Source organism: Stegostoma tigrinum, chromosome 30, assembly GCF_030684315.1.
Source record: "Stegostoma tigrinum isolate sSteTig4 chromosome 30, sSteTig4.hap1, whole genome shotgun sequence".
Classification (NCBI taxonomy): domain Eukaryota; kingdom Metazoa; phylum Chordata; class Chondrichthyes; order Orectolobiformes; family Stegostomatidae; genus Stegostoma; species Stegostoma tigrinum.
In genome coordinates, this window is record NC_081383.1 from 25318987 (window position 1) to 25335364 (window position 16378).

Below are 16378 nucleotides of genomic sequence, written 5' to 3' on the forward strand. Positions count from 1 at the left end.
TTTGCTTTCAATATTAGGACAGAACTCATGTTCATTTTCACTCTGTGCTACCATGCCAACAAGAGTGACCAAGAGCAAAAGATATATTTTTATACATTCACAGGATGTGGCTTTGCTGGCCAGGTCAGCAGTTGTTGCCTGTCCCTAATTATCCTTGAGAAACGGTGGAGAGTTGATTTCTTGAATACCTGCAGTCCCTGGAAGTTGACACATCCAGAGTGCAATTGGGGAGGGAGGTCTAGGATTGTGACTGAGTGATAGCGATGGAACAGGATATATTTCCAAGTCAGGTTGGTAGCTGGCACAATATTCCTGTTAAATATAGGCCCCTTTGAATAGTTAGCAGACTAATACTTTTAACAGAATTACCAAAACTATAAAATGTAAATAATTGTTCAATTAAACAACTGTCAATTCAGTAATATTGGGGAGCAGAACTAAACTGTTTGCACTAGAACTGAATGGTTTGGATAGTCTTAGCTTGCTCTATCAGGAAAGATCACAGTTTATCATCCACCTCAATCCCACCTTCCTACACAATCCCTGTATTCTCCAATTCCCCGAGTATCTAAGAATCCAAAAATTACACCAACTCACCAAAACACGCTCATGGGCAACTAGGGACACGAATAAACATTGGTCAAACATATACTACAGAGAGGCTGCCGGAATGAACCTGCCAAATGCAGACAATATGCGGGGTAATAGAAAGGGAACTCTCTGGTTCCTGAGATAGTAGGAACTGCAGATGCTGGAGAATCTGAGATAACAAGGTGTAGAACTGGATGAACACAGCAGGCCAAGCAGGATCAGAGGAGCCGGAAGGCTGACGTTTCAGGCCTAGACCCTTTCTGAAGAATCATCAGCCTTGCTGCTCCTCTGATGCTGCTTGGCCTGCTGTGTTCATCCAGCTCCACACCTTGTTATCTCTGGTTCCCGCTACGGACTGACATGGTGGTGGGGAGACGTCATCACCTCTCCTAATTCCTTCCATTTCCCAGCTCCACAGGCCATTGGTTGGATTTGGAATCCACGTTCATGTGAAAGCCAGCCTGCAAAACAAATTGCTTCAACAAACATACCAAACGTTTGTCATTCTTCCAAGCAGGGAAACACAGGGTTTAATTTTCTTGGCCCACCAACAATGCGCTGGGTTGTGCAAGGAATGGTAATTCAGGTAGGATCAGTAACTCTCATAATAATGATTTTTACAATCTTATTTCCTACTATTCCACAGTATTGAATGCCAAAGGAATACTACCCTTTAGCAATCCCATTTAGGTTTTAGAATATAGTTCTTTACCTCAGATTTGGACACCACTTCATCTTCTGAATTACAGTCATCTGAATCCACTGCCTTCTTCACTTCTTTCACATTACTTTCAGATTTAACTTTCTCTATTTTAATGTTCACTTTTTCCTTTTCTTTTTCATTCAATTTCTTTTTTTCAGCGTAAGAAGAAGAGGAAGAAGAAATTCTTGGCGAGACACTTGGGAAACTTTTTGATGACTCAGAAGTGCTTTTCTTTTGTTTTTTGGCATTTGCCTTCAGTGAATCTGTGTTAGAGGGCCTCTTAATACTAGGCTTTGATTCCTGATGGAGGTTACCTCCACCCTTGGGCGACATGCTGTCTAGTTTAGACTCCTTGAAGGCAGGTTTTGGTTCTTTAGAAGTTGCCTTTGGTGTGGCCTTTTCTTCCTTTGAAGTCTTACTCTCTGCTGATTTTCGCGATGATTCCTTGGATGATTTACTGTGTTCCTTTTCTGGTTCTTTTACAGTTGGCTTGTTCTCAGTATCTTTCATAGGTCGTTCTCTGTGCTCTTTCGTGACTTTGTGAGGTTTTGAGGATTTGCTGCTTTCTCGGTTTGTGTCCTGCTTTGTAAGACAGAAGTAATTAATAGAGGAGCCAGTCACAATTCCTAACTTCAGGAAGTTGTTTGCAAACATGAAGATAATTCATTTCACACTAAACAATCAAAAGCATATAGTGCAAAAATTAAACAATGATAATAGATAAATTTTTAAAATATGTACAAAAGTAGATTGAAACTATCCAATTTTCAATCACGTATTTTAACTGTAGACTACACTAAAATCACTGATAAGCCCAGGTGTTGCCTATGATCTATACCTAGATATAAAAAACTGTTTTACAGTACAGATACAGGATTTTTTTTTTAAATGCTAATAATGCAGTTTTTAACTGTCTAAAATAAATGTTTAACTAGGGCATCCAGAGAATATATAGTCAGAGATACACAGCATGGAAACAGACCCTTCGGTCCAACCTGTCCATGCTGACCATATTTTGTAAATTAATCTAGTCCCAACATTTGGCCATATCCCTCTCAACAGTTCCCATTCATATGCTATTTAAATTTTGCAATTGTACCAGGCTCCACCACCACCTCTGGCAGCTCATTCCATACACGCACTACCCTCTGTGAGAAAATGATGGACCTTAGGTTCCTTTTAAATCTTTCCTCTCTCGCCATAAACCTATGCCCTCTTGTTTTGGACTCCCCTACCCTGGAGAAAAAAAATCTTGTCTATTCACCCTATCTATGTCTCTCTTGATTTTGTAAACCTCTATTAGATCACCCCTCAGCTTCCAACGTTCCAAGGAATATAGCCCCAGTCTATTCAGGCCCTCCTTGTAGCTCAAACCCTGCAGCCCTGGCCACATCCTTGTCAATCTTTTCAAGTTTAAACTCTTTCAAGTTTAGTGACATCCGTCCTATAGTAGGAAGGCCAGAATTGAACATGGTATTCCAAAAGTGGCCTAAACAATTTCCTGTACCGCCGCAATATGACCTCCCAACTCCTATACTCAATGCACTGAGTAATAAATGCAAGCATACCAAATGCCTTCTTCTCTGTCCTGTCTACCTGGAACTCTACTCTCAGGGAACTGTCAACCTGCACTCCAAGATCTCTCTGTTCAGCAGCATTCCCCAGGAACTTACCAATAACCACATAAGTCCTGTCCTGATTTGTCTTACTAAAATGCAGTACCTCAAATTTTATCTGAATTAAACTCCATCTGCCACTCCTCGGCTCATTTGCCCATCGGACCAAGATTCCATTGTACTTAGAGGTAACCTTCTTCACTGTTCATTTCACCACCAATTTTAGTGTCAACTGCAAACTTACTAATCATATCTCCTATATTCACATCCAAATAATTTATATAAATGGCAATATATAAATGACAAAAAGCAGTGGAGCCAGCACCGGTCCTTGTAGCAACTGCCGGTCACAGGCCTCCAGCTCAAAAAGCAACCCTAAGTGAAGCAATATCCGTACAGGTGCTTGTAAACCACTAGATATCTTCTAAACCATCACAAACCTTGTTATTAGTGTTAATGGGAACTGCAGATGCTGTGAGAATTCAAGATAAACAAAGTGTGGAGCTGGATGAACACAACAGGCAAAGCAGCATCTCAGGAGCACAAAAGCTGACGTTTCGGGCCTAGACCCTTCTAGGCCCGAAACGTCAGCTTTTGTGCTCCTGAGATGCTGCTTGACCTGCTGTGTTCATCCAGCTCCACACTTTGTTATAAAACCTTGTTATTACAGTGGACACTATATTGTATGCATCCTATGTTGCATCAATAGCAACGCACAGAGAGATCCATTACCACAAATACTGATTGTGTCAGCTCAATAATGGCACTATCATCTTAATACTAAAAAATAATCAGCTTAAGTCTCACTCCAGGAACTGGGCCCTAAGATAGCCTGAATACTTTGGTGCAGTGTGACTGACTACTACATCATCAAATGGGACATTAAACTAAAGCCCAAGTGCACCAACTTAGATCAATGTCAAAAGGTCCCATGATGCTATTCAGAGCAAGTAGTTCTGATCAACAGCTAAACCACAGTCAAAGCAAATTAAAAGATCATTAGTTTTCATAGTTTCTCTTGATGTCAAAAACATCTAATTGGCTGAGAAATATTTTACATTGTCCTGAAGATATGGGTGGATTGATATCAATACAGGTGCTTGTTTTATTTTAGTTTTTACATTTGAATGCATTTCCTGTCTTTATGGCAAAGTTATATCACACCATCTCCATGAGATTAATGCGGCACTCCTAAGTGTTAGATTTAAACAGGTGAAGTTTAACTCTCTCTTTACACTCACCTATCAGATATTCCAGCTCCCGATACGCATCTCCCACAGAGTGAAAACAATTACCACATACAGAGTAATCACCATATTCTGCAAGTATGTTGACAAATCATTGACAATCTTGCAGTTACGTTGTTGTTTTAATGAGGAAATTATTTAGCGATTTATATTCTCCAAATATAAATTTACAAAAACAACAGAAATTTCAAGATAAAAGAAGAAAATCCACGGTGATTCATAAGAGTGTTATAAAACAAAACTCGATGCACAGTAAGTGTTATCAGGCCAAATGTTAAAAGCCTTGTTAAAGATGTCTTTGAATGGGAAAAGAAACAGAGACAAAAAAAGATTTAGGGAGGGAATCTCAGATTTTAGCATCCAGGCAGCTAAAGTCACAGACACCAAAGAGGGAGCAATCAAAATCTACGATCATGTTACAAGAATTGGAGGAACGTATATTGCTACAGAGGTTTGGGGGGTTAATGGAGATTACAGCAGTAGACAGCACTGAGGCTGTGAAGGGATTTGAAAATAAGGAGTTGGATTTTATAATAGTTTGACTGGAATTCAATGTTGGCCGGCAGGCACTGGTGTGATGGGTGAACAGAACTCTTTGCGAGTAACAACCAGAGGCAGAACAGCTTTGCATAATTTTAGAATGTGAGAGCTTGGCCAGAAGTGCTTTGAGATTGTAAAGCCTACTGGTAACAGAGGCATTGATGAAGGTTTCAGCAGGTAAGCTGAAGAACAAGCTACCCAAGACGTTAAGGAAACAATGGGAAGTGGACAGGAACAAGAAAACACAAGATAATAAAATGTGAGGCTGGATGAACACAGCAGGCCAAGCAGCATCTCAGGAGCACAAAAGCTGACATTTCGGGCCTAGACCCTTCATCAGAGAGGGGGATGGGGAGAGGGAACTGGAATAAATAGGGAGAGAGGGGGAGGTGGACCGAAGATGGAGAGTAAATAAGATAGGTGGAGAGGAGAGTATAGGTGGGGACGTAGGGAGGGGATAGGTCAGTCCAGGGAAGATGGACAGGTCACGGAGGTGGGATGAGGTTAGTAGGTAGATGGGGGTGCGGCTTGGGGTGGGAGGAAGGGATGGATGAGAGGAAGAACCGGTTAGGGAGGCAGAGACAGGTTGGACTGGTTTTGGGATGCAGTGGGTGGGGGGGAAGAGCTGGGCTGGTTGTGTGGTGCAGTGGGGGGAGGGGACGAACTGGGCTGGTTTAGGGATGCAGTGGGGGAAGGGGAGATTTTGAAACTGGTGAAGTCCACATTGATACCATATGGCTGCAGGGTTCCCAGGCGGAATATGAGTTGCTGTTCCTGCAACCTTCGGGTGGCATCATTGTGACAGTGCAGGAGGCCCATGATGAACATGTCATCTAAAGAATGGGAGGGGGAGTGGAAATGGTTTGCGACTGGGAGGTGCAGTTGTTTGTTGCGAACTGAGCGGAGGTGTTCTGCAAAGCGGTCCCCAAGCCTCCGCTTGGTTTCCCCAATGTAGAGGAAGCCGCACCAGTTACAGTGGATGCAGTATACCACATTGGCAGATGTGCAGGTGAACCTCTGCTTAATGTGGAATGTCATCTTGGGGCCTGGGATAGGGGTGAGGGAGGAGGTGTGGGGGCAAGTGTAGCATTTCCTGCGGTTGCAGGGGAAGGTGCCGGGTGTGGTGGGGTTGGAGGGCAGTGTGGAGCGAACAAGGGAGTCACGGAGAGAGTGGTCTCTCCGGAAAGCAGACAGGGGTGGGCATGGAAAAATGTCTTGGGTGGTGGGGTCGGATTGTAAATGGCAGAAGTGTCGGAGGATGATGCGTTGTATCCGGAGGTTGGTAGGGTGGTGTGTGAGAACGAGGGGGATCCTCTTAGGGCGGTTGTGGCGGGGGCGGGGTGTGAGGGATGTGTTGCGGGAAATACAGGATCGAGAACGCCCTTGACCGCGTCTCCCGTATTTCCCGCAACACATCCCTCACACCCCGCCCCCGCCACAACCGCCCTAAGAGGATCCCCCTCGTTCTCACACACCACCCTACCAACCTCCGGATACAACGCATCAACCTCCGACACTTCCGCCATTTACAATCCGACCCCACCACCCAAGACATTTTTCCATCCCCACCCCTGTCTGCTTTCCGGAGAGACCACTCTCTCCGTGACTCCCTTGTTCGCTCCACACTGCCCTCCAACCCCACCACACCCAGCACCTTCCCCTGCAACCGCAGGAAATGCTACACTTGCCCCCACACCTCCTCCCTCACCCCTATCCCAGGCCCCAAGATGACATTCTACATTAAGCAGAGGTTCACCTGCACATCTGCCAATGTGGTATACTGCAGCCACTGTACCCGGTGCGGCTTCCTCTACACTGGGGAAACCAAGCCGAGGCTTGGGGACCGCTTTGCAGAACACCTCCGCTCAGTTCGCAACAAACAACTGCACCTCCCAGTCGCAAACCATTTCCACTCACCCTCCCATTCTCTAGATGACATGTCCATCATGGGCCTCCTGCACTGCCACAATGATGCCACCCGAAGGTTGCAGGAACAGCAACTCATATTCCGCCTCGGAACCCTGCAGCCATATGGTATCAATGTGGACTTCACCAGTTTCAAAATCTCCCCTTCCCCCACTGCATCCCTAAACCAGCCCAGTTCGTCCCCTCCCCCCACTGCACCACACAACCAGCCCAGCTCTTCCCCCCCACCCACTGCATCCCAAAACCAGTCCAACCTGTCTCTGCCTCCCTAACCAGTTTTTCCTCTCACCCATCCCTTCCTCCCACCCCAAGCCGCACCCCCATCTACCTACTAACCTCATCCCACCTCCTTGACCTGTCCGTCTTCCCTGGACTGACCTATCCCCTCCCTACCTCCCCACCTATACTCTCTCCACCTATCTTCTTTACTCTCCATCTTCAGTCCGCCTCCCCCTCTCTCCCTATTTATTCCAGTTCAATCTCCCCATCCCCCTCTCTGATGAAGGGTCTAGGCCCGAAACGTCAGCTTTTGTGCTCCTGAGATGCTGCTTGGCCTGCTGTGTTCATCCAGCCTCACATTTTATTATCTTGGAATTCTCCAGCATCTGCAGTTCCCATTATCTCTAACAAGAAAACACAGACAGGTTTGCTGAATCAGCAGACAGGAGGCAGATAAAATTTAGCGTGGAAAAGTGTAAGATGGTACACTTTGAGAAGAAGACGACTTGGGAACGTGCATTTAGCATGACCAATCCATCTTCCCTGCACATTTTTGGACTATGGAAGGAAACCCAAGCAGGCATGAGGACAATGTGCAATCTCCTCACAGATAGTCTCTCTCCCCCCTGGCGCAGCTAGAATCAAACCCGTTTTGTTAATCGTACTCCTTTATTGCAAATCTTTCAGTTTAAACTGAAAGATTTGCAATAAAGGAGTACGATTAACAAAACGGCCTTGGCTCTGTCTTTCAAAACCTTGAGACTCAAATGTCTGACTTCTGGAACAAATCATCACAATAGCAAAAAACATGTTACAACATTATATCCTCATTGCAACAAACACTCTTTTTCTCACTTGGTAGATGGAGCAAGATCATTTAAAATCACGAAAACAGTCTTGGCTTGACTGTAAAGAAAAAAATTTCCGTGCAACATTAATTAATTAAGAGGTCATGCACAATCTGTGCAGCATTGTGGCTCAGTGGTTAGCATTGCTGCCTCACAGCACCGGGGGCCTGGGTTTGATTCTAGCTGCGCCAGGGGGGAGAGAGCCTATCTGTGAGGAGATTGCACATTGTCCTCATGCCTGCTTGGGTTTCCTTCCATAGTCCAAAAATGTGCAGGGAAGATGGATTGGTCATGCTAAGTGGCCCATACAGTGTCCAGGGATGTGCAGGCTAGATGGGTAAGCCATGAGAAGTGCAAGATGACAAGGGTAAGGTCTGGGTGGGGTGCTCGTTGGAGGTTTGGTGTGAACTCGATGGGCCAAAAAGCCTGCTTGCTCATTGTGGGGATTCTATGATCTAGTAAGAATTGCAGAGATTTTAGTGGTGATAGATAGAAACGACACAGCATGGCTTATCTTTTGACTAACACAGGAATGGACAATGGTGCCAAGACTACCATGTCACGTGACTCACAATGCTCCTGGCTGCCTATCACTAATAGATCAGGAATATGGAAGATCTTCTAGATTAAAAGCTACAACAAAGTAACTTTCATAATAGAAAATGCATAAAATGAATTATGTTGTCAAACGTATTATTTTAAGTTAATTCCTTATGTAACTGACAGAGAAATTTTACTCACATTGTTTTTTTCCATTCATTCATGGGACGTGGACGTCATTGGCCAGGCCAGCATTTATTACCCATTCCTAATTGGCCAGAGGGCAATCAAGCGTCAACCACATTGTTGTGGGACTGCAGTCACATGTCAGCCAGACCAGGTAAGGATGGCAGTTTCCTTCCCTATAGGGCACTGGCGAACCAGATGGATTTTTTCCAACAATTGACAATGGAGTCATGGTCATGATTAGACTCCTAATTCCAGATATTTATTGAATTCAAATTCCACCATCTGCCATGGCAGGATTCAAACCTGGGTGCCAGAACATCACCAGGTTGAAGCTCCCATGTCCAGAGCCCTTTGTTTTACAATTAGAGCTACTTGAAAAGGGAAAATACAATGGGGATAATTTTAACCTTCAGAGATTGCTCAATCAACTCAATCAGAGATCTTACACCAATATAAAGCTGTAGAATCAAAGGAAATTAAAGTAGGGTGAGTGAAACCAGCAGTGATGGTGGAAATTACCCTCGATACTTCTCCTGGATTAGAACTTTAAATTTGAAAATAACTTCACATTTATAAAATGTTCTGAATGTAGACAATTCTGGCCTGGATAACTGACCTTTGACCCATGAGATGGTTTGCTTTTCTTTGGATCAGAGAATGCGGAGAGAGGAATCGTCGGCAGCATGGGATAGTCTGGACTTGGTCTGGAGGTTGTGTCGGTTCCTTCAGGCATTACCATAACCTTAAAAAATGAAAGAAAGGCTCTCTGGCTATTTGTTACAGAGAATGACCATTAAGCAGAGATAATGAGGAACCTGAATACCATACACACATTGAGAAGACCATTACTACACACTGAGCCACCACCACATTAAATGTCCCAACTAACAAATACAATGCCCTGCTCCAACTCAGGATCAGCCTTCTGGAGTCTGTATTCACCATTTCACAGTGCTTCACAGAACAGGGTTGCCAAGAATACTGATATTCCATACACTGAAGCATTGAAAAAAAACTCATAGCTCCCAATGAAAACTCCTCTTGAGAGCAGAACCCTGCTGAGGAGACATGGTTATATGCTCACTATGTTACCCATGTGATTGTAACACTTAGCATGCATTTTTCCATGCTCTGTAAATGAATAGTTTTATCTAATTTGTCGCTATGTCCTGAAATGCTGATGTCTACTTACATGCTGAAATATTATCTACCAGCTAATACTCTCTGCTATAACATGAAGATTTAGTGCTATTCCACTTCAGGGAATTCCTCCTAATCCTGGCTGCATAAAGTTTGCATTTACCTGACAGGCTTCTACTGTATGCTGTCTACAGGCCTCAATTTGTTTCAAGAAAACAGGAAGCCACCAGTACATGACGAAGAGATTTTTTTGTTTTGTACCAAGAGGTGCAGAGTATTAGTGCAAAAACGCAATGCTAATTCATATAATTTGGCTTCAAATGGAACACATGATGAGTTGGATGCCTACCATATTCAAGGCCAATTGCAGAGGTTTTTTAAATTGATTCACTGAATGTGGGCACTATTGGCTAGGCCAGCATTTATTGTCCATCACTAATTGCTTAGAGGGCAGTTAAGTGTCAATAACATTGCTGTGGGTCCAGAGTTACACATGAGCCAGGCCAGGTAAAGACCAGTTTCTTTCCCTAAAGGACATTGGTGAACCTGATGGGCTTTTCCAAGAATCAGCAACAGTTTCGTGGGCATTATTACACTCTCATTTCCAGATTTTAATTGGATTCAAATTTCACCATCTGCCACAGTGGGTTCAAACCCTAGAAAATTGCTTAGGTGTCTGAATTAATAGTCCACAACAATACCACAACGTCATCGCCTCTCCTTCAGCACATTTTAAGTAAGACATTACTTTCAGCATAAATTCAAAGTCTTCATTACCAGGCAACTGAAACTTACCCCTCCTGCTTTCAAAAGCTTGCGTCGAAATTCCTTGGTTGGGTTGTTAAAGGTAAGTTTCTCACAGCGTAGATGATTTACAGGTGGATTCCCTTCCAGATTCAGAAACAAATCATATGTGAAACAAACCTTTTTGGGCTCTTCCTGATAATGTAAAATAACAAAAAGTATTTAGAATCTCGCTACTCTACTGCACATGCTAAAAGTTTTATTTATAGCTTTAGTCAGTGCATTTAAATCAAAAATTCAGAAAATAGCAGATTAAAATAGCATTTCCTCAAATCAATTAGTGGTACTTAACATTGCTACTTTACCAAGTTCATGGCATTCCAGGCAAAAGTCAAAGTTATTCATTCTGACATCAGACTTTGTTTCTTCACAAGCCAGTGGCTACTCAAACATGGCTACATGGGATGAGGAGCCACATGGAACTTCTTCATGGAACAGAAAATGACTGGGAGAATGAGTGCAATGTCGGTGATTCATGTACAAGGACATACAGATCCCTCTGTGCCTGAATACCCTGAAGTTTCTCTCCATTTAGGTAATAAGTTGTCTTTCTTTTTTCTGACCAAAATGGACAAGCTCACACTGAGTCATGTTAAAGTTTAACTGTCAAACTGTAGCCATTTCCAAATTTCTCATTTCTTCATTGCAAATTATTTTCCCACCCATTTTAGTGTCATATGCAATTCTGGCTATAGTATTTTCGGTCTCTGCACACAAGTCATTAATACAAAACGGAATTGGCTGAGGCCCGTGAACCTGTGGTACCCTCTAGCTACATTTTGCCAAAGACACATCCAAAGAAAAAGATCCTTTTATCCCAACCTTCTGCTTCTGATTGCTTAGACAGTCTTCATTCCAAACTAATAAATTACTCCTAAAACCGTGTGGTCTTTCCTTGTGTATGAAATTTTTGTGGAGCACATTATCAAGTGTCTTTGGGAAGTCCAGATATACCACATCTGTAGGATGTCTATTATCAACATTGCTTGTTACATTCTCAAAAAACTCCAGCAAATTAATCAAACATAATTTATCCTTCATAAAACTATGCTGATTCTGATGGATTTTTTTTGACTTTCCAAATGTTCTGTTATTACCTCCTTAATAACAGATTCAAACAGTTTCCCTCACTACAATCCATTTATCTATATTTCATCAACTCTCTAACATTCTTGGTTTTATTTCATTCATTAATAGCATGTGGCATTGCTGTCTGGGCTAATTGACTATCCCAACAGCCCAGAGGGCAGTTAAGAGTCAACAATATTGCTTTGGATCTGGTGTCACGTGTAGGCCAGACCAGTTAAATATAGTAGATTACCTTCGTCAAACGATAACTGTGACCCAGATGGGTTTATAGTTAGAACTGACAGTCATTATATGGTCACCATTAGGCTAGTATTTTATTCCAGTTTTTTTTTATTGAATTCAAGCTTCATCATCTGGCATGCTGGGATCTGAAGCTATTTCTCCAGAACATTAAAATGGAGTTCAGTATTAATAGTTCACGTACAAAACCTTGCACCTCGTAATCACATTGTCTCTGACATTTTCAACTTTTCTAATATAGGTTTTGAAATCCATTTTTGCAATCATAAAGCCCCAAGCAAACTGGGTCTGATCACTAAATGGTGCTGTATTGTCTTTTACCCTATATCGAACTTGCTGAAAAATGCACAGCTCATTCTGCCAAAACATCAACGGCCTGAAGATTTGACCCCAATCAACACAATCGGCCTGGTCTGCTGGACCTAAATATTAGCATAGGGTCTCATAATGTATTACCACTGTGATCAGGAAAGCTTGTAATAGCACTGAGAGGAGCAGCGGAGATATTACAGTGGGTGTAAGGCTCTGAGGTCACTGGAAGCAGCATTCAAGTTTGCAAAGGAAAGACGTCCATTTATATAGCACCATGAAGGACTTCATCAGATCCAAAAGTGCTTTATCATCAACAAAATATATTTGGCCACTGCTAAAATGTCAGAAATGCAACAGACACAAAGTAAGCTTCCACAAACAGCAATATGATAACCATCAAATAAGATGCATTAATGACTTGGCTTCTGGGGCAAATATCAGTGAAAACACCAAGAAGAAATCCTCTGCACGTCTTAGAAAAAAGACATAGAAACTGAGGAGAAGACTGGGCCATAATTCAACTCAAAACCAAAAGAACTGCAAATGCTGTAAATTAGAAATAAAAACAGAAACTGTTGCAAAAACTCAGCAGGTCTAGCAGCATCCGGCAGAAATCAAAGTTCTGAAGAAGGGTCACTGGACCCGAAATGTTAACCCTGATTTATCTCTACAGATGCTGCTAGACCTGTTGAGTTTTTCCAACAATTTCTGTTTTATGCCTTGGGATTTAACTTACATCTGAAGGGTAGTCCTTTCAACAGTGTAGTACCTACTACCAAATACCACACTGGCAAGTCAGCATAGGGTTGTGCTCAGGTCTCTGGAGTGAGGGCAATCTTGGGAGCAGGAACACTGTCTGGTCTCTTGGACGTGTGGTCAAGGGGAGTCAAACAGCATGCAGGATTGACTAGCTGAATTTGGGATTTTTCAAGTAACTTTTGAGAAACTGTCTAACAGCCATGGCTTAAGGGTTAGAGGGAAGTAGAACTCCAGACCCCCTCCTCTGCTGTACTCTGATTTGTAGTGCTGAAGAGATTGTGAAATTAAAACACAAAATGCTGAAAATATTTTAGCAGGTCAGCTAACACCCAACAGAATAATACATGGAAACGTTCTGGCTGTAACTGTTCACCCAAAGCACAGGCTGTCTCAAGATTCTAAGTTATGGAATCAGACAAAGCAGGGGACAAGATTCAGGTTCAGAGTGATCTGCTGTTTTTCCTTTGCTTTTCTTAAATTAAAAGTAAAGTTTAATTAGTAGCAGAAGTACCTTGTTCTTGAAGTAGACATCAATCGGCATAATAAATCCAGCATAGCCAGACTCCTCTACTTTATAAGGTGGTTCCTTGCAAACTACATTGGAAGAAACAAAATACGTTTAGTGTTTCGGTTTTATATATTTAACAAAGAGTCTCAAAAAGCCTATTAGTCCAACAGCCAAACTGAAGGCCTCATTAAAAATGAGAAAGGAAATTGCTTTGTTTTTAATTCAGTTGCTTCATCGGTATTATTAACATCTCTCTCCTGTTCTTCTAGAATCAGCATGCTACTATTAGATACTTGAAGAAGCCTGAGGGTTAGTTATTCATCTTGTTCCTTCCACCGTGAATGAAATGATCTTACAACACTTACCTTTTACACCTGTCTAAAATCACACCTACTCATATAAAAACTAAACCTGACTGGGAAAAAGAATGTTGACCATCAATCTCACGCACCATCCTGACAAAATGCAATAAAGTAACTTCTGGAGTAGACAAAGAGAAGTATTTTGTCCCAGCAGAAGTTCTGGAAAATTCCATGACTCAAAATCAATCAAGATTCAGGAAACTGTGATCAAAAATCTTTAATTGATTCTTCTCCTTACACAATCTCCTTTTATGGGAGCTCTCATTTTGCACACTGGTCTTTGTTCAATAATGAGGGTCTTAAGCCATCAGTCTCTAGATAAGTGCGGCACAGTAGCTCAGTGGTTAGCATTGCTGCCTCACCGTGCCAGGGACCCAGGTTCGATTCCACCCTCGGGTGACTGTTTGTGTGGAGTTTGCACATTCCCCCCATGTTTTCGTGGTCTCCTCCGGGTGCTTTGGTTTCCTCCCACAGTCCAAAGATGTGCAGGTTAGGTGGCTTGGCCATGGTAAATTGCCCGTAGTATTCAGGGATGTGTAGATTAGGGGGATGGGTCTGGCTGGGATATCTGAGGGTTGTTGTGGACTTGTTCGGCCAAAGGGCCTGTTTCCACACTGTAGGGATTCTATGATAGGAGGCAATGTCCAATGTTACAGATAAATACTTTTCCCTTCTTGAGAAACTTGTACGTGGGATGTGACCCAGCAGTTTAACCGAGATGAGAATTTAATTTATGCAAAATCCGAAATATTAATCCATGGAATGCTGTGATATACTAACTTAATTCAGCATCCTCAAATCATAGCTATCATTTAAAAAAACTAAACCCATCAGTGAGTGCTACTACCACTATCACCATCCTGCAGGTTAAATCCTGCTAAATGTCAAATTGGTGAGGACAAACCAGCAAAGGCTTCAACTCAACTGAGGAGACCCTTGCTTTACAGGAGGTAAAGAGTGACTGTTCAGCAAGAAGATTTAATCTTTCACGTGTACTCTTTTTAGCTTACAGATTTAAGAATATGATGTGGAGGTGCCGGTGTTGGACTGGGAGAACAAAGTCAGAAGTCACACGTCACCAAGTTGTAGTCCAACAGGTTTGTTTGAAATCACAAGCTTTTGGAGCACTGCTCCTTTGCCTCCCCGAGACAGGAAGCACTTCAAAGACTGTAATTTCAAATAAACCTGTTAGACTTCAACTTGGTGACGTGAGACTTCTGACTTTGATTTAAGAATCTATCCTTGATTTTTTCATGTTAACATGGTCTCAATATTTGGATCGGCATGCTAAAGGCACTACCAAAGTAAACCCTCTATAGTGACCAAGATATGGTGTTACTTCCTTTGTTACAAAAGATCTATAAATATTTAGAAGTGACAGCTATTTAGACAGACATTTGTACAACCGATTTGTAGAAATAACAATGTAACCATAATGCAACATTGATGCAGTAACTTTATGCCTGCAGATGTCGCTGTCTATGAAATTACTGAATATTTTTGCTAATGATACAGGCCAGCAAAGAATGGAGATAGTGGGACTGTAGTAGACAGAAAGCAGAGAGAAAATGGCTGATTCATAGTTGAGCTGCAAACTAGTTTTGATCAGATACAAACCACAAGTGATTTCAATGCTGCACTTTTCAAACAAATTCTCTGTTCCTAACAAGGATCAAAGACTAACAGACTCATTATATAAAGCTGCCATAGATGATACAATAGGATTCTTACCAAATATTCTCTTGTGGACTGCAGACAAATCTTAGGTAAAATAAAATATGGGAAAAATATCTATGATATACATAGAAATTGGAAATGTATCTGAAACAGGACTGTTATATAAAAGCTGGGAGAACTAAACATCCGCAGAGCCTCAAGACAGGATGAATCAGATCCTAGAACACTCAAAGAGACAGAATTAGTGATGCATAGACATTTTCAGCAATTCATTGACATTAGAATGCTAATCAAGAAATGGGCAATTAATAACGTGACCTCAACATTCAAAATAGTATTAGCCTCACACCCACAGAGGCTAAATACATAAAGATAACGGGGAGAGGCTGCCAGTGACCATCTAGAGAGCGGCACTATCAAAGGAGGCAGTCAACGCATTTTTCAGAACAAATAGGCTACAAATAAAAACCTATTAGAAATAGCTGAAGTGGCAATTAGCTTAGTTGATGATAGGGCAGTCCAGAAAATATTTACTTGTTCTCTGGAGATTCAGGATACAACTCTGAATCGACTTTAGTCAGAAAGCTGAATGTATTACAATTCAAAAACAAGGGCACAAACTTTCTAATTGGAGAAATCAAAATAAAGTTTCCCTCATCAAAAATCTGAGGAAACTCAAAAGATGAAACACTAACTTTCAAGAAATAATGTTAAGTTCTAAATGAGAATTGGATAAGTCTAACTAAGTGCAATTCCTAAATCTCTATATGCAGAATATCAAGCAACATTCCTATAATAACCCAATGAAATTATGAGACTGAAACATTCTGAACATGAACTTAATTTGAAGTGACGTGGAACAAATTGTGGCTATTCCAGATTGTGAAGAACATGACTACTTGGAGCTTCCTCCCTAGAGGCTGCTACAAGGCTTGTGGTACGGAGACCCATCTGTATGGGTGCTGGTGCAGAAGACGGGTTATCTAGAGATGGAACAGAGATTAAAGAGGCGTGAAAGCCTCAAAAGAACTGAGCTAGAAACTGCAGATTTATAAAAGAAATTCAATA

At 42.0% G+C, this 16378-nt stretch overlaps 1 protein-coding gene across 2 annotated transcripts in view; it reads right to left on the bottom strand.

Moving 5' to 3' along the window:
- Nucleotides 1-16378, bottom strand: part of mllt1a (MLLT1 super elongation complex subunit a) — a 99143-nt gene that overhangs the window by 37175 nt on the left and 45590 nt on the right. For both annotated transcript variants that reach the window (XM_048559977.2, XM_048559979.2), the window contains exons 3-6: nt 13275-13357; nt 10355-10498; nt 9036-9161; nt 1304-1873 (exon numbers count right to left, since the gene is read on the bottom strand). In XM_048559977.2, coding sequence (XP_048415934.1) covers nt 1304-1873; nt 9036-9161; nt 10355-10498; nt 13275-13357 — 923 coding nt within the window. The remainder of the gene's footprint in view (nt 1-1303; nt 1874-9035; nt 9162-10354; nt 10499-13274; nt 13358-16378) is intronic.